General features: G+C 41.2%; 1 protein-coding gene across 3 annotated transcripts in view; it reads right to left on the bottom strand.

The window, feature by feature from the left end:
* The window catches only part of B3GNTL1 (UDP-GlcNAc:betaGal beta-1,3-N-acetylglucosaminyltransferase like 1), a 165,406-nt gene that overhangs the window by 16,610 nt on the left and 121,852 nt on the right, over window positions 1-26,944 (bottom strand). For all 3 annotated transcript variants that reach the window (XM_035104653.2, XM_035104654.2, XM_035104657.2), the window contains one exon: window positions 17,779-17,903. In XM_035104653.2, coding sequence (XP_034960544.1) covers window positions 17,779-17,903 — 125 coding nt within the window. The remainder of the gene's footprint in view (window positions 1-17,778; window positions 17,904-26,944) is intronic.

The raw sequence follows: 26,944 nt of genomic DNA, 5'->3' as shown, positions 1-26,944 counted from the left end.
CTCAACATGTAGGTTTTAGGACATGATCAGCCCATGCTGCTCAGATCATAGGAACATGAAGCTGCGAAATAGGTTACAATTAAGACCATTAAAGCTGCCAAAAGTTGAACAAAAGGAGCAGGAGGATGCCCAAGGCATTCTTTGCTGTTGTCTTATCCAACTTGGATGGATGGCCACCAGGCATTGTATGCAAGATGCCCTGAGCTGTCTGGGAGTGTGAAATATCTGACATAGATCACACCAAGGAATTGATACGCTGCACTGGTTCTTTTAAGAGCCATTGCTCAGTTGCAAAACATCTGTTCTGCATGCAAAAGGCCCCAGACTCAATACCTGGTCTTTGCGGAGAAGGCTGGGAGAGACCCCTGCCAGAGAGCTGTTGCCAGTCAGCAGAGGCAATATGGAGCAAGATGTTTGACTTGGTATAAGGCAGCTTCCTATAATCCTACGGAATGTACTGTACTGAAAATGTTTTGGTGTTTCTTTTTTTAAGAAAAGGAAGCTACAGTGGTACCTCGGTTTATGAACACAATTGGTTCCGGAAGTCTGTTCATAAACTGAAGCATTCATAAACTGAAGCGAACTTTCCCATTGAAAGTAATGGAAAGTGAATTAATCCGTTCCAGATGGGTCCACAGCGTTCGTAAACCGAAAATTCGTAAACTGAGGTGTTCATAAACATAGGTTCCACTGTAAATGTAACACAACTGAAATTAAAAGTAGTTAAGAGGGGAAAACACCCTATTGCCCCGAACCAAAATATAATCATAAAATTCTGGAAACCCTAAGCACAAATGTCAAATGAACAAAAACTTACATTTTTCAGCAATGGGTTGTTGTTTCTAAATTGGCACTATTGTCAAATATTATTAAACTGACACCAATATCTGTGTGTGAGATGTTGGTGGAATAGAACTGAACAGGATTTCATTCCATCAGAGAGACCATGGGGAGAAAAAATGCCCACAATTCATTCAGCATCCCCCAACTTGAGGTGTTTTGTAATTGCTCTTTAAGCGCTCAAATGCGGCAGAACTAATTGGACCATGTATTTAAAAACATGCTCCTTCCCAGGGCTAGTTTTGCACAAGTTAATACTCTGCGTGTTTTCTGGAACTTAATGGATGTCTGTTTTATAAGGTGATCCTTAAGAAATCTAAAGGCATTTCAGAGAGGAAAACAAAAAAACAGGGGGGGGGCTCTAGTACTTGGTCTTCTGCTCATATGCCTGAAAAGTTGGTTTGTTTTCCCCATAAACTGCAGTGTGCAATAGTGCACATATACAACCCCCCACCCCATCTCTGAATACACTCAACAGTCAAATTCTCAGAAAAATCTCTTTTTTATTTAGGAAATGTTTAAGAACTGCTAATCACAAAGGGTCTTGGAGCTAAACTTCCTTTCACCCCCTGAATAGCACCTCCCTTCTGTCCTCAGTTGTTGCTCCCTATATTATGTTATCAAATGGAAGTCATAGTTCTTAGTCTATTAAATATGTGTTCAAGAAGTGAAAGGATAACACAGTCATAATGGAATAAATATGACAGAGGAACAAACACAAATAGACAGTTTTGTGATGGTGATGGTTTGATGTGTATGTATGTACTCTCTCTCTCTCTCTGTGTGTGTGTGTGTGTGTGTGCGTGCGTAAGAGGAAGAGTGTGAATGATGGGTTGAGGCTGTGGTGCAGTGAGAGGGGCCTTCTATGTTCTACCACATTTTGGGATATGAAGTGCAACTCTTTATCACCCTGCAACAATACACTAACCAACTAACTAACTAACTAACTAACTAACTAACTAACTAACTAACTAGTCTTTTTAGTGGAAGCTTGCACAAAGACTTCCACTAGCACAGGGGTGGCCAACTCCCAAGATCTACTTACAGAATTAAAAACTGGCAGTGATCTACTCCCATTTTTTGGGGGGGGGGTTCAGGTCAAAGTTGTTGACCTTTATTTAGGGAGGAGGAAAGCCCCATTTTGGGGGGTTCTTGGGGAGAGAAAGGAACAGCCACTCACTTGCTGACTAAACTCAGTCTTCCGTTCTGCAGATTGTGCGACCATGGAGGGTGGGGGGGAGGGAGAGGGACTGGATTCAATTTAACCAACGCTAAGGAAAGGGAACCGGCGATCGACCGCGATCTACCAAAACCTCCTGGGGATCTACCAGTAGATCGCGATCAACCTGTTGGACGTCCCTGCACTAGCACAATAGGGCTTTCCCTCTTCTTCTTCTTCCTCCTCCCACACTCTCATCATGTGCCCCCAAACTGATTTGGGGGCAGAACCCCTGGAACAGTGGAGGACAGTGTGGGAGAGGGCAGATCATTCCAGCAGGCAAGCAGAAATGCTTCTGCTGCCAGAGCGATCTCCTTAGCACTATGCTGAATTTCTTCCTATATATGTGTATATTCATGGATGCATATTCCTTCTGAACCTACACATTTTAGATCTTTTAAAGATTATCGAAATCAAGCAGTCTCTCCTTCTCCCTACCCTCTCTTTCACACCCAAAATGAGCACACTGACAGCATAGCATCCAGAGAAGAAATTGTAGTGAAAGCCCAACTAATAACACTGTAAACCTGACAGTATTGCTAAAATGTGGGCTTTATAGCAAGCTGGCAGATGTCTTTTTGTCCAAGTGTCTTTTTATGTCTGCACTTTCAAAATAAAATTCCAATTTGGCACATATAAACATCAGATAACATAAGCAAATAATGGACCTATTTGAAATGTTGAATCCACATGCTTTGCAACCATAACAAGGAAACATCTGCAAATGCAGAGAATAGGTTAGGATTATCAATTTTAAGCACCCTCAACAGACCCAGGGCAGACAGCTCTCTCTCTCCCCTCCGCCCATCCCTTCCCTACAATTTGGTCAAATCAGTTCTGTTTGCAAGAATTTATGCTCGTTTTGATTAGGCTCATTTCTCACTGTCTTCCAACATGCTTTGAGTGTTTTCTTAAGTAATCATTCCCACCATAAAAGTAATATTTCAGAATGTTATTACCTAGTATGGCATAAAGAAAAATGACCATAGCACAGAACACTAGTTTACACTGAGGATTTTTTCCCTATATTCCAACTAAGTTGCCAAATCATGTTTAAAAATAATCCTGTCATTGTTAGGTAGAATAAATTTATTTCCAATGGTGGGGAGGAGACAATTTTGGCATACTCCCCCTTTCTCCTGCAGCAGCCATGCACTACCACCCACACAATTCTGGAAAGCACTCCAATCCTCCGGGGCAGATTGAGGAGGAGGGAAAGGTGTAAGCCATGGGTGGGCTTGGTGTAAGGCCTGGGGGACGGATCTCTCCCAATCGCCTTCTAAATCCGGCCTGTGGACAGTCCGGGAATCAGCATGTTTTTACATGAGTTAAATGTGTCCTTTTATTTAAAATGCATCTCTGGGTTATTTGTGGGGCCTGCCTGGTGTTTTTACATGAGCAGAATGTGTGCTTTTATTTAAAATGCTTCTCTGGGTTATCTGTGGGGCATAGGAATTCGTTCATCCCCCCCCCCCAAAAAAAATAGTCCATCCCCCCACAAGTTATGAGGGATAGAGGACCAGCTCCCTGCTGAAAAAAAGTTTGCTGATCCCTGGTGTAAGCAGTTCTACAGGGAAGGAAGAATCTGTCAAAAGAGCTTCCTCCTCTGTTCAAAGAAGCCTCTGCTGAAACAAAGAGCTTTCCATGAGTGGATGGACACAAAGGGATACAAACTATTGTGCTTAAATACAGCAGCCCTATGAAGGGCTATACAGTCGTACGTACCTTGGTTTTTGAACAGCTTAGTTCTTGAACATTTTGGCTCCCAAACACCACAAACCCGGAAGTGACTGTCCTGGTTTGCAAACTATTTTTGGAAGCTGAACGTCTGGCGGGGCTTCCGTGGCTTCCGATTGGCTGCAGGAGCTTCCTGCAAGCCAATCAGAAGCCACGCTTTGGAAATCGAACAGACTTCTGGAACAGATTCCATTCAACTTCCAAGGTATGATGGTATAAATTAGTAAACCCTATGCAAACATTTAACTGAAAGGGCTCTTTGTTGTAATTCAGTATCTCTTTGGGCCACGTGGAAAACTGTGGAATTAACCTTGCATGCTCTTTTAGGCTGAAATGCTATGCACGCCTTTCCAACCTAGCAGTTCGAAAGCACGTCAAAATGCAAGTAGATAAATAGGAACCGCTACAGCGGGAAGGTAAACGGCGTTTCCATGTGCTGCTCTGGTTTGCCAGAAGCGGCTTTGTCATGCTGGCCACATGACCTGGAAGCTATACGCCGGCTCCCCCGGCCAATAATGCGAGATGAGCGCGCAACCCCAGAGTCGGTCACGACTGGACCTAATGGTCAGGGGTCCCTTTACCTTTCCAGGAGTAAGCTGCATTGAACAGTGGAAACCACAAATGAGTAGGCTTTACATAGAATTGCATTAGGCATCTTGTTAGTTAATCCAGAGGTGGGGGACGGGACGGGACGGGACACAACACTCTAAGTCTGTTCTCACAATTACCAACCATCATTTATTAATTTAGTTTGTGTTCACAAAATCATTTCAATAGACGGATTATTTACTGCAGTATGATTACAGGTAGGTAGCCGTGTTGGTCTGCCGTAGTCAAAACATAATAAAAAAATTCCTTCCAGTAGCACCTTAGAGACAGATCAACTAAGTTTGTTATTGATATGAGCTTTTGTGTGCATGCACACAAAAGCTCATACCAATAACAAACTTAGTTGGTCTCTAAGGTGCTACTGGAAGGAAGTTTTTTTAATTTTGCAGTAGGATTGTGAGCTATCTTGGAACTTCAAGGAACCAAGAGGCAGGGTAAATCCCCCCCCCCAAAAAAAATGTTTTTTAAAAAATGAATAGAAAGCATACAGAAAAGGGCAACCAAATGGTTAAGAAAAGGCAAAAGCAAATCCAGGGCCAACGACTGTCTGAATGTGCTCTGCTGGAGGCAAGCGACAGGGGACAGGTGTTGCCTTCATGCCTTCCTTGTAAGCTTCACAGAGGCACCTGGCTGCCATACTTAGAAACAGAAAGCTAGATCAGATAGACTTTGGTCTGATATAACAGGACTCTTAAATCTGTATATTCTAACGATGAATTCTTGCTGAAAAAAATAATTTAAAAAATGCTCCACTGGAAGCACTGCACACCCCAAAGAGGAATATGCTTCTGTCACTACAAGATCAACAGAGCTAGCTAGATATAAAAATGACTGTGTCTAAGCTAGCACACTTAATGCTGTCAAGATACTTTGATTCTGAACAGAAATTTCCCCACTGTTTCAAATTTGGGCCTCCCATAACAAAAGATTGTGACTTGTGCCAAACTGTTAAATGTGGGAAAAGGGGAGCTGGGATGAGACCAACTAATCAAATTCTTCAACTTTTCACCTAAAGTAAGATTTGTAGCAGCCTGGTCTCCAGGGACAAAAGATTGATTATTGCACTGTTGGCTAGCCAAGCCCTTTAAAAAACGACTTCTCTAGAGCTGCAAAGACAAACCCATGTGTGGTTTGCTGAAACAGGAATCCTACTTTCACATTTGACAGTCAAGGCCTCTCCTTCGGATCTTAATTTGGCAGGATAGAATGTCCAAGTCATTAATCACTGCTAAACCTTTATTAAATCTGCAGAAGACCTGTGCAAAATAGCGTAACACTTGGTTATGAATTATCTGAATTTCCAAAATCATTCAGTAACTATCAACATTGTTAATATACAAACCACTGAAATGCAATTTTGGGCAAAGAGAATTTATGCAAGGCAGACTGAAAAAGGCCTCATTCAACATTGAACGACTCTCAGGTTGATTTTATCCTGTGAGCTTTCATGCGCAAAATGGCAACTGGGCAGAGGATGGAAGTGCATGATATGTGAGGAGTGATCACTCATTCCTGCGCACCACATCACTGCCAGGTTGCCACACAATCAATAAACATACACACACACACACACACAAAATCACCTCATGCATTGCATGAAATGCAGGCCCGAGCCTGACTGAGTAAAAAGTAACCACAAACAAGTGAAGTAATGGATCATCCCATAACACATGTTTTTACAAGTCTCCAAGGTACAATACCTCAAAAACAGATCTGTAGCTTGCCTCATGATCCTGCTGCTTCTGTCATCAGATCAACCATTGAATGGAGGTGGATTCACACTGATTGATTGATTGATTGATTGACTGTGTTACATATCCTACCCTTCCCTCCAAAGGACCCTAAGGCAGCAGACAACGATCAAACACTACAACCCCCATAGTTTTTGAAACATTCTAAAAAACAGCTTAAAACATTCTTAAACAGTGATCTCAGGTTTCCCAGGAACAGTGTCTTTGGGCCATCAAATGGGTAATAAGGAATGCTGCAAAATCAATAATGAAGGAGACAGATGCACCTCACTAAGGAAGAGCTCCACAAACGGGGAACCACCACTGAATATGTCACCACCAAACAGGCAGCCCCGAGTGTTGGCACCACCACCACCAAGGCCTCACCTGCTGATTATATGAGCTATGATGAACACACAGTTCTGTTTGCTACCATCACTGCCATGTGCCAGGAACGTGGAATGCACTCATGCCTCTATTTAGTCAGATTTGAACCAGGACTTCTGTTCTAAGCAACACCACGCCTGCTTCATTGCCCACAGCAAAGGAGCTTTTAAACCAGACTCCCCAAGGCCAGAGGTGGTGCTTAGGAGTGATTGTGTAGATGGCCCTTTCCATCTCACTATTCCACAGCGAAACTAGGGCTTCGACAGGGTCACAACACAGCAGTACATAGTTGTTCTTCTATCCAGTGGTGAGATCTACAAGATTAAATAAAGCAGTCCCAGCAATATCCCAAGGCAAATGTGGTAGATAATGTTTTGTAGAGGTGCTAGTGGTGGGGACATTTCTCTCCTTTCAAAATAATGTCTGAGAGCATTTGCTCTTTGCCACTTGTGTACAGGAAGAACGAGGATGTGAAGATCCAACAGATGTTGGCCTGTATGTCCATGAAATACCCAATGAACTTCTAAAACATGGTGTAAATTCACTCAGAGAAACAATTCGTGATGGGCTAGATGCATGGAGAGGAACTAGCAAGAGGGACATTGAAACTTAAACATGTTAGAATCATAATCTACACCTATTCAAAAAGCATAATGTTCTGAATTACCTGGCCTGTAATCTTGCACCCGATTATAAGTCATTTTGATTTTATTTAAACATATACAACTGGATACAGTAATACAACTGGACTGCAGTGTGAGGTATCTCGATACAAAGCAACATTTACAGTGGTACCTCGGGTAAATAGCTTAATTCGTTCTGGAGGTCCGTTCTTAACCTGAAACTGTTCTTAACCTGAGGTACCACTTTAGCTAATGGCGCCTCCTGCTGCCGTGGCACAATTTCTGTTCTCATCCTGAAGCAAAGTTCTTAACCCGAGGTGCTATTTCTGGGTTAGAGTCTGTAACCTGAAGCATCTGTAACCCGAGGTACCACTGTATTGCTTTGATGTAAATGCTGAAAGTACTCAATGTGAAGTCATTTCAAGGATCCTTCCTTCCATGCAAGGCAGAGCCCAGGTGTTAATTCTTTACGTTCACAGAAACTACTTTTTGCTATGAAGTATTTAAAACTTCTGGAAATGCTTTAATGGAAATAAGTTTGTTTTAAGGAAAACATTCTCCTAAACTGCAAAACACTGAATACATGTGTAGTTTTTACGAGTCATGATTTCACATTCCCTCTAATTATGACATGAGAATCGTAAAGGCAGGAATAATAAGTAGAGCATGAAGGTGTTTTGATTTCTGATGGGAATTATTAATTGGATCTCAGGAGTTGAGTGAAGGTTTGTTTCTTCGTGTCTGCAAGTGCAGCATGCCCCTTTTATGGCAGTTTAGCACTTCATCACCACGACGGGTGTCACAACTTGGAAACTCTTCATAAATAAATGCAGCCAATTGGAACAGCCAGTCCACATGAAATTTCAACAGTGTCTAGAGACCAAGGGTTGTAATGTTTACTGCCCCTCTAGCTAACAATGGAATTTTGGACTTGGTGCAAAAGGTCTCTTAAATAATAACCACAAAGTTACAAGATCTTCTGATTTGGAGCTTAGCTGCTGCTGGCATTTGTCGACAGATGTCTGTTAATCAGTTTTTATAGGATAAACGATTCCCAGAAGGGGAAAAAAATTTAATGCACAAGGTTACAAATGTTGCACGACATTCCAAGATTAGACAGTAGTGGAAACTCTAGAACCTTCTTCTAGGTCCTTAAAAGGAGCCAGATCTGCCTTTTAAAAATACACAAACACATCACTCCCAAAATCAAAGCAGTCATAAAAAAAAACCTAATAATTTTCTGCACTAAGAAATCTAAAGCTACGAGAATTTAAAGCCTATCTGAAGGATGAAAACATTTACTTTTGCCAAAAAAGTGACAAACTAAAATCAAGGGCTATATAGGATTAGCTCTTGTTGTGGTAACAAAGTGCAACAACTGCTAGCTCCTCTCCCTGTGACTGGAGAGAACTGTGAGTAGATTTACAGGTAGGACTGCCACTCAGCACATCAGTGGGACAAAAGGACTAGCTTGTGAGCAAAACTTAATAATGTGTATACAGTACCAATGGATACGGAAGATGTAGTTGAAAGACAGGTCTCAAATGCCTAATGGTCACCATAGCCCTCTGTAGCCTCAGACATCAGCTTTCAGTTTGGAGAATTGGTATAGGAAACAAAAAATTACAACATGCTGGGTGTTTTTTTTAACCAAACAGTCCTCCCTGATCCTCTTGTTGAAAGCATACTTGCTGTAGTACTTTGTGCCTACTGAAATCTGTTTGTTCCTGTTTCAAGAGCTCTTCCATAGTAAGTATGAAATCAGGGAGGAAAGTTATGTGCCCAAATAAACTTGGATGTCTTCCGTCAGCTTCAGAAAGATTGTGAGAACAATCTATAGAAAATACAAATAGACAGCAAACCTATAGCTCAGTTAGTTGGTAGAGCATGAGACTCTTAATCTCAGAGTTGTGGGTTTGAGGCCCACATTGGGGAAAAGATACCTGCACTGCAGGGGGTTGGAGTAGATGACCCTCTGGGTTCCTTCCAATTCTAGGATTCTATATATGCCACTTTTTTTGAGCCAGTTCCAAAGCCAATTCAACACATGAGCTCCCAACCAAAAAACACGGGGTTCTATGAAGGGGTTCCCTGTTCTATGAAGGTTTCTGGGAAGATGTGATACCCTTCAAAATATGTTTTTGCACACACCCCAAACTACAACTCCCACAATTCTTTGGGGAAAGCTACAGCATATAAACCAGTTTCAGACTGGTTCAAATCTTTAATGCAGATATCCCCTAATACAGGCACCCCCAAACTGCGGCCCTCCAGATGTTTTGGCCTACAACTCCCATGATCCCTAGCTAACGGGACCAGTGGTCGGGAAAGATGGGAATTGTAGTCCAAAACATCTGGAGGGCCGAAGTTTGGGGATGCCTGCCCTAATATAACAGCTGTAAATCATTCAGCAGTAGACACCTGGTTGCTTTTTCACCTGTTAAATATTACGAATGATAATTTTATTTATTTATTTATAAAACTTCCTTCCTCAGAACGACCCCAAGAATATGTGCATCAAATGTAAGTTCAAAGAACAGTACAGAACTAAAAACATACATAAACTGAAAACTAGCTGCAGACAATAAAGACCATGATCCAAGACAGAGTTAAATGTTCTAAAGACACTGGGATCAATAGACATAAAGCACTGTGGCCAAAATTTGTGAGCAGTGAGGTAGAAAGCCAGCAATCCTGATTATCAGTAAGTGAAAAGAAATAAGACTCTTTTTTTTATCATCAGTGCTTCTGAACTAGAAAACGAGGCATAAAAAGCATGTCTACGTGTTCACACACAAGAGACAACACAGAATGCTGAGCAAAACTTTAAAGAACGACTGGAAGCGAAGCAGTAATCCAGCTAGTTAAAAATAATCCTGTATGGTTGCCTCGTTGTATTACAATATCTGTCAGCCACCAAATCCAGACTCATACCGAGGTCGGATTCTACAGCAGCTATGAAAAGCAAGGACTAGGGCTGATGGGTCCATTTGTGATCTATTAAATATAGAATGGTTTGATATGTAGGAATTGTGCTGATGCAGTGCCAGTTATATTTTCATTAAAGTTATAGAGCTAAGATACTCTGTACTTCTCAGCCAGCACATTCTCCGCACACATGTTCACCACATTTTCCAGCCCCTTGATTGAATAAAAAATAGGTCCAATGACTATGATTCAACAAAACTTGGTAAAACTATTTAAAATATTGGCCTGGTACAAAAACAGATCGCAGAATCAAGCCAAATATCTTTAGATTTATGTACAGTTCTTGCAAATCAAATCTAAAGCACAGAAGTAAAAAAAAAAACCCAAAACTACTAAATTCTGGGCTAGGAAACACAAGTTGTTGACATGGGGGGGGGGGAAGCAGGGTTTCATTCAACATTGTGTGAACAGAAGGCAGCAGGGGTGCAGAAAGCTACCAAACATTGCGGTCTGTGTCATTTGGAAATACATAGTGAGAGGAAGAGAAATCGCCCTGAATCAGGAGGAAGAATATTGCGCCCCACTGAGCAAAATTCTTCCATTGAATTTTTGAACCAGCAGTTTTTGACGGTTCAAAGAATGGTGCTTGTTGCTTGGAAGCCCTTCATTTTTGCACAATTCCAATGTGAATCCTCTGTTTCGCACTCAAATCCCCTTCTAAAATGAAAGAAAAGGCCCTCCTTTTAGCAGGGGTGGATTTTACAGCAAAATGATGTTTTAAATTGCGTGGTTAGGGAGTTAAGAAAGCAGCAGCCAAGCATCTTAGCATTCCATTGTGCATACATTATTACTATAACAGTGAGCTTGGCCCTCATGCAGGTAGTGAATTACCACTCCGGCTCCTACACACCCCTTTATGGGAGAGTTAAGTCAGAAAGTCTACATCATAGAACTTTACCTTGGGAATATTTTCATAGCTCCAGGTTGTGTCATAAGGACAAGCAGGGGGTGGATATTGGGTTCATGCAGAGAAGTGTGTGACTGTGCCTTCAGGCTAATGATATGATTATTACAGGTGTGGGCTTTGTGAAAACCTGTAATGAACACAAGTTAATGTTGGTAATATAGACTTTTAAAAAACATGTAGCTTAAGGAGTGTCAAAAGAGAGATGGGTTAGTTCCCCCCCCCCTTTAGGTTTCCGGTTCACCTAGGCTGCCTTGTACGCTGGGACGTTCCCAGGGCCAGTAGCTGGGATTCCTGCCTTGGGGGGTAAGGGAATGCCACGTTCCCAGACTCCCAGCGCCAAGGCAGGTGCAAAGGAGATGCAGCAACATGCAAAGAGCAATTAAAGAAACCGCCCGAAACAAATGAAACTAAAAGCAGTTCTTAAAAGTTACATAAGAAGCCACCTCCCACAAAAGATTCTCACTGGTTCATTTCAGTCTTCACATTAACTACTATTTCATAGCCAGAAGCAACATGAATCCAAGGCTCAAGGAGTGCCAAATTGAGACTCTTTATCTCACATTCCCAATGAAAAAGAATTTTGTTTTCTTTTTACTATTTCTGCCCTTTCCTGAAATAGTGTCCCCCCCCCCGCAATTTCATCTGATCTTGTTAACAATGAGTCTGATAGTTCAGAATTAAACTCAAGACAAATTCTTCTACTAGGCTTCTGTTTCACACAGAGCCTTCTTTTGTAGAAAAACAGTTAACGTACTAATGAAAACAATTGACTGTCACCTCCTTCTCCGTCAACTACCGGTACTTTGGCCTGGTGGATAACTCAAAATGAGCTTTATGGCAAGGAGCTTAACAATGCAAAGCTTCTTGACAAATTATAACTTTCTTTTCTATTGTGTAAATGTTAAAACAGGCACCCCCAAATTCGGCCCTCCAGATGTTTTGGGACTACAATTCCCATCATCCCTGACCACTGGTCCTGTTAGCTAGGGATGATGGGAGTTGTAGTCCCTAAACATCTGGAGGGCCGAGTTTGGGGGTGCCTGTGTGTGTTAAAATATATTGTAACATGCTCACAACCTCTGTGACTGGGCAGGCGAAACATTAAAACAGATAACAATTATAGATTTAATAAGATATGAACAAGTTGCTACTATCTTCAAATTGTTTCTATGCACATCAGGATTCAGATTCTATAAACACAGAGAACATGTCGTTTGATAATGTATTCCCATGCTTCTAAGCATAGAAGACTATGGGAGTGAGACTGTTTCCTACTTCACAGATTCCTTTTGCCTTTCAGCAATCTGTTCTGTAGGGTAAATTAATTGTGGGAATTACTCATGGGGTGGGGGTGGGTGGGTGGGAGTAGCAGTAATTAATTCCTACATTTAGACGTCACCAAAATGTACAGAACTCCCACTAGCCAATCAGACATGAGTTTCCTTTTTTCGCTGTAATGAGAGTTGCAAAATAAGGCCAATACTAAGCAGTTTCTGCCTGTAGGGCATGGGGGCTTTGACAAACTGTGATCAGTACACTGAAGATCTAGACTTGATTGCTACCTTTGCTGAAAAGATTAACTGACACACCTTTCTTTAAACAAATCATGTTCTTTAGTTTCATGAAGATTTATTTCTTCAGCTCTGGCTGTAAGCTATGGGTATTACGAGTCACAAACTTTGTTTTAACTACACTTTCAGCCAAATTATCTATAATTATATCTACCTTTCTTTACATATCTTTATGCATCTATATTGGGGTGAGTAACTTTTTTGTGGACCCCTAAATTTGTCCCTTTTTTACCCCTCCCCCCTCTATGGGTATGATGATATGTATATTTCTGCGTATAAGACTACTTTTTAACCCAGGAAAATCTTCTCAAGAGTTGGGGGTCGTCTTATAGAGATCCAGTGTGGTGTAGTGGTTAAGAGCGGTAGACTCGTAATCTGGTGAACTGGGTTCGCTTCCCTGCTCCTCCACATGCAGCTGCTGGGTGAGCTTGAGCTAGTCACACTTCTCTGAAGTCTCTCAGCCTCACTCACCTCACAGAGTGTTTGTTGTGGGGGAGGAGGGGAAAGGAGATTGTTAGCCACTTTGAGACTCCTTCGAGTAGTGATAAAGCGGGGTATCAAATCCAAACTCTTCTTATACGCCGGGTCATATTTCATATACGGCGAGTATATCCCAAACTGGATATATTTTAACTGGAAAGTTGGGGGTCATATTATACGCCCAGTCGTCTTATTATACGCTGGAATATACGGTACTTGTTTAGGGCTCCCCAAATTTTCCATTTAAAAAAACAAACACAAACTTTGTATTTATTTTTAGTGACAGTTTTCATATGCCATCTCATTGTGATGCCATGATGACAAAAGTTTTTTTTATAGCCCTTCAAGTCCCCACCCCAAATTTGCCATTATTTTTTAAAAATGCTTCTTCTTTTTATGAAAATGCTTCTTCTTGTTTTTTTTATTAAAAATGTTTTTTAAAATGTTTTTCTCTTTGCTCTCATAGAATTTTTTTTGTGGTCATCTAGCCCCCCCCCCGCTTGTCTTTTTAAAATTATCATTAAAAAGAATACAAGAAGAGCCTGTTGGATCAGGCCAATGGCCAATCTAGTAGAGCAGGCACCCCCAAACTTTGGCCCTCCAGATGTTTTGGACTACAATTCCCATCATCCCTGACCACTGGTCCTCTTAGCTAGGGATCATGGGAGTTGTAGGCCAAAACATCTGGAGGGCCACAGTTTGGGGGTGCCTGTAGTAGAGCATCTTGTTCTCACAGTGATTCCCAACCAAATGCCTAGGGAAAAGCAGCAAGCAAGATTCGAGCTCAAGAGCAACTGATTTTCAGAGGCATTGCTGCCTCCAAATACATGGTGTCAGGCCCTTCCTGAGCAGTGGTTTCCAAACCATTTTCTGTCTTCAGACTCCACTCCAGCTGGTTTCACCTAAAGTAATAAGAAGATGATTCAAAATCCCAATCTTCAAGTGCCACTGAAATCTGATTCCCCCTAGGAGAGATTAAAGAATAGCAGCTTCTCAAAGAACTGCTGGAAAGAGAATTAGAATCCTTGTTTGTACTTTAAGAAGACCTAAGTGGGTTTCCCTGGATTTCCCCCTTAACAAATTAAGAAAATAAGAGCCCTGCTGGATCAGACCATCTAGCCTAGCATCCTGTTCTTGCGGCGATCAACCAGAGCTGTTCGACAGTGGAATTTGCTGCCAAGGAGTGTAGTGGAGTTTCCTTCTTTGGAGGTCTTTAAGCAAAGGCTTGACAGGCATATGTCAAGAATGCTTTGATGGTGTTTCCTGCTTGGCAGGGGGTTGGACTGGATGGCCCTTGTGGTCTCTTCCAACTCTTATGATTCTATGAGATGCCAGTGAGAAGCCCATAAACAGGACACAAGAGCCTCGGATGCTAGAGTCTAGATGCCCCTGATAGTCTTATCTTCTATTCATTTGTCTTACTCCCTCTTTGAAAGCCATAAAAATTGGTGACAACTCCATTGTTGAATGAATTCTAGGTAGGTTGGAAGGACAAAACTCCATTTTCTCTGGCAATTTCATTTCTGACCTCACTTCGTAACTTTCTACTGATCTTATTTCGTAACTGAGATCATAGCTGCCAAGTTATCCCTTTTTTACAGGGATTTTCCCTTATGCTGAATAGGCTTCCTCGCGAGAAAAGGGAAAACTTGGCAGCTATGAACTGAGATTAATCTGGATTACATACACATGCATGTAAAAAATATCAGGTAACTTGAAGCTTCTTAGCTGGCAGTCCAAATACCCCATCAGAAGCAGCCGTATGACATTTTCACATTCTCCACGTATGCCGTATTCCAGAGGAGTCTGAGCCACACAACCTTGCAAAATGGAATCAGTAACAACTTGCTGTTAATTCGGAACAAATTCCCTTCCAAAAATACATTTTTTTAAAATGCCACAGCAACTAGCAATGCGCTTCCAAAAAGCTTGACATGTCAAAATACAGGGTTGGGAAAAGTTTAATAAACTATTAAAAAATATAGTTCCATCATGTAACTAGAAATAAAAGGGAAATACTTTCATAGTTCTTCATCTACATTCCATTCGTTATGTGGTTCCAATGTCTTCATATTGAAAGCTATGGAATCAAACACATCCCTACAAAAGCATATATTTACTCTATTTAACCATCTCATTCCATGCAACAACTAGCTACTTCCATATATAAACAAGCACAACTGCAAGCAGATCTCAGAATCACTGCTGTGAAGCAACAGTCGTTCTGAACAAAATCTTTCCCCCATTTTAAATGGAAAATATTACATATACTGGGGTATGCTGCTCAGCACCTTTGAGATGAAACAGATTTACATTGAATAAACAGACAGATATTTTATTATGCTGCTAATGCAGTTGAAGCTCATGATTCAAACCTCACATAACTGTGTGCTGAGCAACCTCTACATTAACTGAACCCCACTAAATGCTGAGCCCCCCCCCTTTTGCAAGTTTCTGTTTTCATATCATGTTGGTTTAGGGGGGGAGTTTCATCAAGCATTTAAGCAAATGGGACAAAAGCTGTTCCTATGATTTTTATTCAAGCCCTGGGCACAGATTGTGGAAGCTCAATAAAATCCCCCAAAGGCTGGTTCTTGAAGGCTTCAAGGAACAGGGCAGAGCTTGGAAACAGCAAAGCCTTAGGAGCAGTGGTAATGGACAGTCCCTGAGCTTGTGTGACCAGAGATGCTCCTCAGCTTGACTGAGCTAAAGCTTCTAAAAGGCAGAGTCCTTTTCTACCCTATTAAGCCCTCTCCTTAATTTCCCAAACTTGGGTCTCATCAATTCCCAGCATCCCTGACCACTGGTTCCGCTAGCTAGAAATTATGGGAGTTGTAAGTCCAACAACAGCTGGAAACCCTGTCTTAGTTCATATAGCGGAAAACAGCCCTACCTTAACCCCAGTCCTACCTAGAGGGACACAGAGCACCTACACTATACATTCCAAGGCAGCCTTCCTCGAATTTGTGCTTTCCAGATGTTTTGGATTACTATGACTGTGCTAGCTGGGGTTGGTGGGAGTTATAGTCTGAAATTATACATCTGGAGGGTACCAGGCTGGAGAAGGCTTTTCTAAGACAAATTTAAGAGAGACAATGAGAGCAACCCAACCAAAGAAACAATCTGTTCAAACGTTATTGTAGGGCCATTGCAAACCTGCATTCTAAATAGGCATGTTTGACAAGAAGGATTCAAATTTGAAAAAAAATAAAATCTATCCTATGTCCCGAATCCAAATTATTGGGATCAATACATGACTGCAGAGTGAAAAGGAATTCAACGTGAGAATGAGAGTCAAAGTTGATGTTATTTTAATTGTGTAGCAAGCAACAATGTCTCTTTCCCCCCTTCATTTAATATATAGGCTCAAAGAGGCAAGAGATTATCATGGCAACATGGAAGAGGGAAAACGTATTCCCCAGATGCTATCAGAAGGAAACCCACCCTCCCTCCCTCCTGAGCCTGTAATTAAATGAGTGACATCGGGAGATTTATTCCCCAACCTCAATGTTGGGCCCGGGTGAGTAAGGGATTTTTCTCCTGATCATGGATGGGTAAAGAAAAAATAAACCTTTCCCTGCACAATGTGGTCTGGATGACAATTCCTCCCCTCTCCACACAGGCTTATAATTTAATAAATAAAAAAACACAGACATAGCTGCATACTACACATTTAGCATAACAAGCAGTATACTGTACATATATACACACATCATTTAATTTGTATGGCGCCCTTTCCCCAGTTCAAACCATGCTCAAGGCAGCTTACCTTTAAAAAAATGTAACTACAACTTAACAAAAGTAGTCATAAACAATAAACACTAAAAAATACACAACCGAACTGAACAATTTCCACATAAATCACAAGAACTAAAATAAAAATACAAAAAGCAGCAGCAACAGCAACAATAACCCTCGCCCCCTGCAACAAAAACCCCTAACCAGTGTGGCCTTGCATTCCAGGCTTAAAAACTTTGAATAACAGATTTGCCTAAACCAAAGCAATACCAGAACCAAATCACGGGACCACTGAAAAAGTAGTTATTCAAATTCACGATGTATTGAGACATAAGGGTGCGTAGCTTATAAGGAAATAAAAGAAACTAGCCTTAAAAGGCCAACATTCTCAAGTCACATACGCTTGCAAATGGCTTGGGAATACAGACAAATGATCAAATATATATGAAACTTAGCTGTCAAGTATCCCGTTTTTCGCGGGAAACCCCCGGATTTTAATCCGTTTCCTGTTCTCCCGAATGGAGAAAAATCCCGGAAATCCCTTGGATTTCCTACCTGCCAGGGAGCCTCCATTTTGGGTGCCGCTCTGCCCATGTGTGGGCACCGGAAATAGGGCAGAGCGGCACCGGAAGTCGCTTTTACGCATGCCCGGTAGCCATCTTGGTGGTGGCTGCATGGCGGCGGCCGTCACCAAGATGGCCACTGGGCATGTGTAGAAGCGAACTCTGGTGCCACTCTGCCCTATTTCCAGTGCCCAAACATGTTCAGAGCGGCCCCGGAAGTTGCTTCTATGCAACTTCCGGTGCCGCGCCACTGCTGATCCCGCATTTTTCAGTGGGAGACTTGGCAGGTATGATACGAACCCACATGCACATTTTGTTGGGGGAGGATTCCCCACCCACCAATGCTATCCAAAACTCTAAGCAGTTTGATACAAAACATATCTTACTCTAGAACTGAATGAGTTGCCGCCTGTGGATGGTAACGGTACAGAAGGAGGCACTGATTGACTCGAAATACTCCACCACCTTTTCGGAGATGTTCGTAAAAGAACAGCAGGTCTTCTGGGGTGCCCTGGGAAAAAACACCACATTTTTTTTTCAAATTAAAAGCAGATAATAGTGCAAGTGTAACTGTGCCTACTCAGAAGCAAGTTGTATTGAATTTAAGAGGGTTTACTCCAAGGAAAGTGGAGTGAGAATTCTGTGTGATATATTATGTGATTGTGTTCAATGACATCTAAAAAAATCTCGACATCAGAACCAATGCATATGTAGAGACATTCCCTAAAGCTAATTTAATATAGAGCATTACTCTTGCACAGGACATCCACAGATCAAATGTTGTACTTTATCAATGTCAAAAGCACACCTGGATGCTCACTGTAAAAAATAATAATACTGTGAATGGCAAACCTTCCAGATCTCCAGTTGCTTGTCGTAAAATTGCTAAGAAGCAGGTGGCATGTCTCAATACATCCCCACAACACAGTGCTGAATGAGCATCTCATCACAAAAACTTCTTGAGAATAAGAAAGAGAGATCTGATCAGAAATATCCCTTTGCCATGAAAGTAGTATTTTAGCAAAGTGGGGACCGACTCCCCACTTTGGGGACCGACCGATGTGAGGGCGATCTTGCTGCGACATCTGTCACCCCATTGATCGCCAGGGTTGATTCGGCAAAGTGGGGAGAGGATGTTTCTAGTCTCCCAAATGTGCAATATTGTTTCTGGATCCAAGAGTCCATTTCAATGGGTAGGCCTTTGGGCATGCCCCAGCACCATTCTGCTGCAAATTAAGCCGCACAACCATTTCAAAATCCTGCCCTCTTGTTTTCATATAACTGAAGGTGATGACTAAACAACATCTGTTTGAATTTAGCAATGCTGCAGCCTCTTGAGACTATAAAACAACCCATATAATTGTCAAATGTTCTCAAAATATTGTTTGTTTCTCATCCCACTCTCTGTTACCAAGCTGTCAAGTGATGGTGCTACGTAAATAAATAACTGATTTACTCGGCATGGAATATTTATTCAAGCATTGTGGCATCAGAATGAAAATGAATCGCTACATGCCTATCCACACACTAGGTGGCTAAATATTTATTCGAGGAGCATGTTAGCTGTTTATTACACATGCCTGTACAAAATGAAACCGCTAAAATAATTAGAACATTGTGTTACTTTGCTTGATTTTCTTTTGGCTTTAGCCAAAATGACGGCAGCTATAAGGAACACTCCTAAACAAAAAAATCAAAACGAGTGGAAATGGGTAGAGGACTATCTGAAAAAAGAAGGTATAAAAACTAATTTGGTGATTTGCTTAAATTAAGTAACGTATAGGGAGAGATATTTATTAGATAAAGGAAGAAGGTACACCCAGGGAAGGTGGTTCAAATAGAAGAATTTAAGAAAGTGAGTTAAGATGGGTGACAAACACAGGAAGCGATATGCTAACAATCGGAATATTTTAAATCTTTTATTTTGTAACTGTCTTGTCTCTGGTTTTTTTTTTCTTCCCTTTTCTTTGTTTTCTTTTTGAAATTTTCTTTTTGGAATTCATCTTGATTTAAACCTTTTGTATATCATTTGATATGTATTATGTTGAGTATAAGTTCAGAGGAGATTTTATTTTAAGTATATATTCTTATGTTCTGCATTTGTTATATATTTTTCTTTTCTTTATTTCGGTTCTCTTATATTTTGTAAATTCTCTGTTTTTGATATTGTTTTTGTTACATTCGGTAACGTTTTAAAAAACGGAAATAAAGATCTATTTTAAACCTTAAAAAAAAATCCTTTGGCTTCAGATTATGAAGAGAAATATCGTATATATTAAATGAACCTTTGCGACTGAATTTGAGAAATGCTGATTTCTCTCCCCCACTGCAGGGTTTATTGGTCCAATGCATTTTGAAATTACAGTTCCTCTTCAGTGGCACTGCAAACAAGAACTTGGAATTCAGTACTTATATGAAGCAAACACTACAGTTCCCAACTGGGATGGGGTGGATGGCAGTCGTTGCGCCAACTCCCAACATGCCCACGCCAACATTACCAAGCCTCTAGATCTAATTACCTCCCTTCTCCTCATTTTCTGAGACAACGTTCTAAGGAAGCCTTCTTACTCTGATTCAGGCATTTCTCCTTCTTCCAAATCTCAGCTGGATGCTCTTGGCCTCCAATTAATGCCAAATACATGCAGAGACGCCTCTTCTCTAAAAAGTCAGTGTGCCTGCAGCAATTGCCCTATAATTTAAGGCTGAATCATACATCTAGGAGTGCCATGGACCCAGACTTTGGGTTTCTAAAATTACTTTTTCTATAAGAGACTTACCTGAGCAAAAAGTAACAAAAGAGTGGAGTATGTATAAAAATTACCTTAAACTGTATTATTCAAACAATTCTCTACTTGCAGACATTGAGTGACGTTTGAGAAAATTAGGAACGGTGAAAGTGAAAACGAAAAGTAAAAAAAGAGAGGATACTATAAGTAAAAACCTGTGGACTACAAGATATAAAAAATGTATAATAAGAGGGACGGGAAGTATCTGTGTTTTATGTAATGATTGTGTTCATTCTTTATCTTTTTTCGATAACAGGTATGATAGAAATGAGATTTGTGTGTTTTTAGACGTAATTTTTCCTTCTTCTTCCCTTTCCCCCTTTTTTTTCTTATTTTTTTCTTTTGTATTTGGTGCATTTGTATTTTGTTATATTCTGGCATTCTTTTGTATGCTTGTGTGTTCTTATTCTTTGTGTTTTTAAACAATAAAATCAAAATTTTATATATAAAAAAATAAAAATAAAAATACTTTTTCTAATTTGAAAGCCTAATGATAGAAGAATGGAAACAACAATTACAGAGTAAAATCTATAGTATTATGACTATGGACACATTAAAAAGTATACATATCAACACCATTGGGACAATGAATTAAGAGAAACTATTCCTGAATAAGTATGGAAGTGAGTTTGGCACTTATCGGGTGACGAGATTGTTCTAGGTTGGCAGGAGTGGCAACCTAGAACAATCATCATCGACCAGCGCGACGAAGGCAGTTTCAGTCCCATGAACTACATATATAACAGCGTAGCTAATACATTTTGGAGGTGTGGAGCATTGAGTGCTGATATATTTGTATTTTTGGTCATGCCCTAATATTGTGGTATTTTGGAAAGTTGCAATAAATGAGATTAAACTTATAAGAGGGTATGAATTGCCAGAGGCACAGTTAATTATATTGTTTAGAAATGTTAAAGATCTGGTTTTACCAGTGGTGGGAAAATGATGAGTGGTCACAGGGAGAAGAGGGAGAAAACTGGGAAGAAGGGGAAGCTGAAGGGGTAACGAGGCTTAGTGAGCTGGGAGTCTGTGGCAGAAAGAAGTCCAGAATCAAAGGCAAAAGCTGAAGCAGGGAAGAAGGGAGGCTAAAAGGTGGAAATGAATCCGGCTGGTGAAGAGGCACAGGTGTCTTCCCTCCTGCTGAGACAAGCTCCTCTTCTCCCTTGTCTCCCAGAACCAGAACCACCATGAAAAGGGTGGAGGAGAGATTGGCAATGTGCAGTTGCTGTCTCCATTTGCTTGGGGTGAAAACCCTGGAGAGGAGGGGATTTAGGTAGCTGTGGGGAGGCAGGGACCTTCAGTCTCAGCATTGGTTTCATGGGGGCAAGACCTACTGGAGATGAGTTGCCTGTGCTCATTAGGCCTGACACTCCTGCACAGATCGTGTTTTTGCTAATAAAGAGTTTGCTCCAACTTGCACAGTATGATTTACTGCTGGCTTGCTTCTGACAGCGGGTTTGGAAGGAGCTGTGGGACTTGGGGGGTAAGGGGTAAAGAGCTAGGAGCTGGCCTAGTGGGGTAGATGGGGTTGGTTGAGTGGAGCAAGCAGGAGCAGAGCCCCTAGTATAAAAAACAACAACTTTTAATAGATGCAAATAATGGTTAATGAGTACAATGCAATAAGTCCATCTATTTCAGTAATGTCTACACCGACTGGCAGTAGCTTTCATAAAATTTCAGATGGGGATCTCTCCCAGGCCTACTTAGAGATTGGGGATTGGGACATTCTGCGTGCAAAGCAGGTGCTCTACCTCTGAGCTGCAGCCCTTACATGAAAGATATTGTATTCAGGTTTCTATAATTTGTATTAATAGGTGTATTAAGTAACATGGTGTGCAGTAACAAAACTGCGCAGTGGGAGGGTGAAAGAAGACATAACCGCCAGAAGGAGAAAACCAGAATTCCTCCAACCTACCATCTAGCTAGATTTATGCTTCCCCTGTGCTCAGCTCTGTGGTGTTGCTTTGTGTCAACTGCAAAATTTAAACCTGCTTCTGTTCCTCATGTCACGCTCCAAGCTAAGTCAAGTTAGGCACCTGGTTCTAATTATCTAGCAGCTTGCTACCCAAGGTCACATGCCTGTTTGTAGATTCCATTACACTACATACCGTACTGAGTACTTAAGGTCCCCCCCCCCCACTCACACACATATGATGCAATCATTTTCATCAAGTTCCATAACTAAGAATATTGTGCAACTCTTCATCGACCATGTCTGGTGGATGTAAGCAGTGGAACAAAGTGGATGAGTGCAGTAAAAAAAAAAAGGACTGCAGAAGACAGAGCTAGAAATATTCCAAGTGCCCAGAATTCTGGTGCTGATACCTAAACATTTTTAACCCGATAAAGATTGGCATTTAATAGGTAGCCAAGGAAGAAATGATGTTGGCCAGGTCTAGATGCAGAACCTAACTTTCTCTTTGTTCCGAGAGCAGCTGCAGGAGGAAGCAGCTTCAGCCTGTGCATCCACACTTGGCCAAAGTATTTCTTACATATGGAATGGTTCAGCAGCTAAGCATCAGACCCACTGGCCACGTATCCCAATAGTGAAAGTGCAGTATCACCAGATGCAAGCACATGTGCCTGGATACACCCACATAGACCCAATGAAATTAATGGACCTAAGTTAGTCGTGAGCAATACTTTTAATTTGTCTGAGTTAAAAAGCTAGTTGACTACAACCCATGACCTCTTGAATGCTTGTGAGCAAGACTTATCAGGAGAGGAATAGGAAAATAAATAATGTGTGGCTTAGCAAATAGTAACATCACACGAATTTGATTCATACCAAGAATCCTTCAAAAGATATATAATACAGTGGTACCTCTACTTACAAATAACTCTACTTACGAATGTTTCTACTTACGAACGAAGCTCCGTCCGCCATCTTGGATGCGGTTTAGATAGGATTTTTTCTACTTATGAATTTTTAGATAGGGTTGCTTTGACTTACGAATTTTTTCTCCCAATGCATTCATATGGAATTCGACTTACAATTTTTTTTTGACTTACGAATGTGCGTTCGGAACGCATTAAATTCGTAAGTAGAAAAATTCCTGTACAAAAATTCATCTGAATAGACTAATGGTGAAATCCTAAATGCCCCCACTGAAATGACTGGAACTTAGTCCAATACTATCAACTTGGAAGCATTAGAATTAAAGAATCGAGTCTAAGACTGACTTGTAGAAAGGATCAAATGTGCTTCAAGACAGTCCAAGTCCGTATTCAGCACACAGACTGAATATAGAGATACAATGGTCAATGTGTATCTGGCAGAGGACATATCTGACCTCAGAAAAACAATTGGCTCAAGCTGAAGCACAACATACAAAAGTCAAGTGGATGTGTCAGAGTGACAGTCTCCTATGCATGTTCTCCAACCATGTATTTGCTCCTCCTGTAAACCAATTGCAGGAGGGTACAGCCCTCACATCACTATGCGTATTTGTAGGCATGCCTGTGTTAGGCCTGTAGCACAATTTTATTTCATAGGTGCTTTAAATCTCAGCAGAGACATGCTCACCGGAGACCCAGCACATTAATTTCATGATTAGACTGTTTTAAAAACCACTTTCCCCAGAATTATACAAATCCTGCTAAGCCTCTTGCTAGCTGTGTGACTGAACCCCATTGTCCTGTCCTGATAGGCCTTTAAATCATTTTGACCTGATCCTAAAACAGGAAATCTGTGATGAAGTTATAATTGCTGCATTGTTTGGGAAATAAAGTTAAAGGATTAGTCTCCCAAAACAGAAATATGTGAGCAGCACTGGCAAATAATACCATAGCTGCCAAGTTTTTCCTTTTCTCGCGAGGAAGCCTATTCAGCATAAGGGAAAAGCCCTTAAAATAGGGGATCACTTGGCAGCTATGAATAATACTCTAATTAAACATGGAAAGAGGTGGAAATTCAGTGACCACCTCAGCATGCTTAGTAACATGTTATCAAGACACGTCGCTAAAAGGGCTTGTTTTAAAGCAGTTCATAAGCCTAATTTATTTGGCTCCAGCACTTTCTTTCTTGGACACATCTCAAGTACAGATCTCTGTTCAGTTTTACCCATGTGCCAAGAATATCAGAGTCTGTGTTTTGTCTTGATTGTTCCCTAGAGCCCCTTGACAAATCATTTGACAACCTTACAATACTTTAATTCAGCTTCTTCTTCTTCTTTTAAAAAAAGGCAAAGCTGAACCAAATCTCTCCCCCCCCATTTCATAGCTTAAATAATAAATAACAACCCTCTCCCACTTTCACTGACAAAACAGAAGTGAGGCTATTCTAATAATCCTCACCGAATTACATATTGCAGCTTAGCTCTGTAGATTTATTTTCTGATCACTTGCAAGGAAAGAAACAAAATTAAGGACAAAGCCACTTAATTCACAGGCTGCAGTTGAAACACTACCAGCTTCCAATATACTTTTGTTCTTGGGAGTCATTAAAAATTACTCTCTCCTGAAGATTTTTGAAAACTGACATGCGTAACATTAAGTCTGGAAATAATGAGGGAAGATATCGCATAAGCCAGAGGCAGAACTTCTGGCAGATAACTATAGACCATGGGGAAGTCAAGAAAACCTGGGATAAAATGTATTAAAGTCTCAAGCAAAGATCAATGTTTCACACACCTCTGCTAAGCACTCTTTCTGAATTCATAAGAGTGGCATCTTTCACTCTTATGAAAACTCGACTTTTCTTTTCTGCTTTAGCACATAAGAGTCAGAAAAAGGATACCATCCCCGCCATTCATGTTCCTGCCTGGGTTATTGATCTGGGCATGCCTTTGAAATGAAAAGAAGGTTACACCAATGACTTGTGGGGAAATCAGCATCCTCCTCTGAGGAGCACAGGAATTCTCTGCATCAGGAGTGATTGAATTACTCAGTCTCCAGTGGAGGCTGACTAGAAGGAGGGAAGGCCAGAAAGGTAAACAATTCAGATTGGAAATGGTTCAAAAGCACACAAAAAGCTACACTTATTGAACTACACTTATTGAGCAGTAAAAGTTGTGTTTTCTCAATCAAGGCTGTAACGCGAAACTCAACTCCCGTAAATTAGGAAAGGACTTCTATCAATTCTACGGAACAGTCCTCCTTACTGACCTATTTAAAAACATAGACGACCTGAAATCTTGGGACTGTATAAGGAACGAACAGGTTTATTGTAGTGTAAACATTTGTAGATTAGAGTCTGTCTCATCATCCACAAAGCTTATTTCACAATAAATCTGTTTGTTCTTATGATGCCACAAGACTACTGCAGCAACTCCCGCATCCCTCAATAAATTAACACCGTTCTGAAACTTGGGAGTTGCACATTAACTGCAGAAGAACCCATTACAGCTTTTTTAAAAATGTAAATGGAGGAAATGCTATCAAAGGGATCTGCAAAAAGCTTTTGATCGTGCATTCTAAGTGTATTACGCAATAAGATCTTTATTTCATGTCTCTGGTGTATGCCTTTCATTTCAACATTTGAAGAGCAGGTGTACACATTTAGTCACAAATGAGAAAAGCAGGTTGCTGCTATGGAGACTATTCGGTGCATGGCAATACTGGAATGCAGCCGTTTCAGCCTGTTTCTATACTTATTGGCAGCAACGTGACACCTGCAAGTTACACCGCTAGATACTAAAAGAAGGAAAGGAGATGGTTACTTAACATAGCATCTGGTAAATTGGGGCTGCTTCTCTTCCCTCATTTCTGTGGCATTTTCTCTCCTGTGGTGAGGCACACCCCCTAATATTAGGGGTGTAGTTGGTGGGAGAACACTATGCAGCCTTCCTCTGCCTTAAAGAGGAAAGTGGCTTCTAAGGAAGAAGCATTGTCCCTCAGTGTCATGTGTGTTTAGTTTCCCCTATGAAGATAAAGCTTGCACTACTTGTTCAGGCAATGAGTCTATCTTTGTATAAACATGGTCACCTCTTTACATTTCAGGAGGATATGAGATAGCGAGGCCCACTCCATCGACCTTGTGGGGATGCAGTGTCATTTGGCTTTTCGTTTTCTAGAACCATCTTCTGCCAAGAGCGTTTCATTTGGTTGCATCAGAGTGAAAGAGGAGACAAGAGAGGTCCACTCCATCAGCGTGGCTAGGACCAAATGTCATCTGGCCTCTCTTTAGGGCAGGCATCTCCAAATGTGGCCCTCCAGATGTTTCGGGGCTACAACTCCCATCATCCCTTGCTAACAGGACCAGTGGTCAGGGATGATGGGAATTGTAGTCCCACAACGTCTGGAGGGCCAAGTTTGGGGATACCTGCTTTAGGGTTTCCCAAACTTGAGTCTCCGGCTGTTTTTGGACTAGAATTCTTGTCATCTCTGAGCACTGGTCCTGCTAGCTAGGGGTGGTGGAAGTTGTAGTCCAAAAACAGCTGGAGACCCAGGTTTGGGAAATCCTGTCCTAGAACCATATTCCTCATTGGCACTTCAATCTGGTACTTCTTCGTGATCACCTCTGTAGCCAAGAAACAACCTCAGCTGCACATCAAGGTTAAGGAGCAGAAAGCTTAAACACAATCCCATACCACACTGAGCTAAAGGAACTGGGGAGGAGGCTCCATGAAAGCCAGCACTTTTGCTTAAGTCTTGCTTTGGTGCAGCATTACAGGTGAACACAGCCAATAAATGGTTTCATACTAGTACCGGCACCTTAGGACACAGTCCCAGTGCCAATGTTGCTAATGACAATGTTATCATTTTTAACACTATGGAAATAAATTCATGAAAACAGATCTGCCCCTTAGTTTTTGTCTGCTCATGC

This window comes from Zootoca vivipara, chromosome 2 (assembly GCF_963506605.1).
Source record: "Zootoca vivipara chromosome 2, rZooViv1.1, whole genome shotgun sequence".
Classification (NCBI taxonomy): Eukaryota; Metazoa; Chordata; class Lepidosauria; order Squamata; family Lacertidae; genus Zootoca; species Zootoca vivipara.
This window is presented reverse-complemented; position numbering and strand designations above follow the sequence as displayed.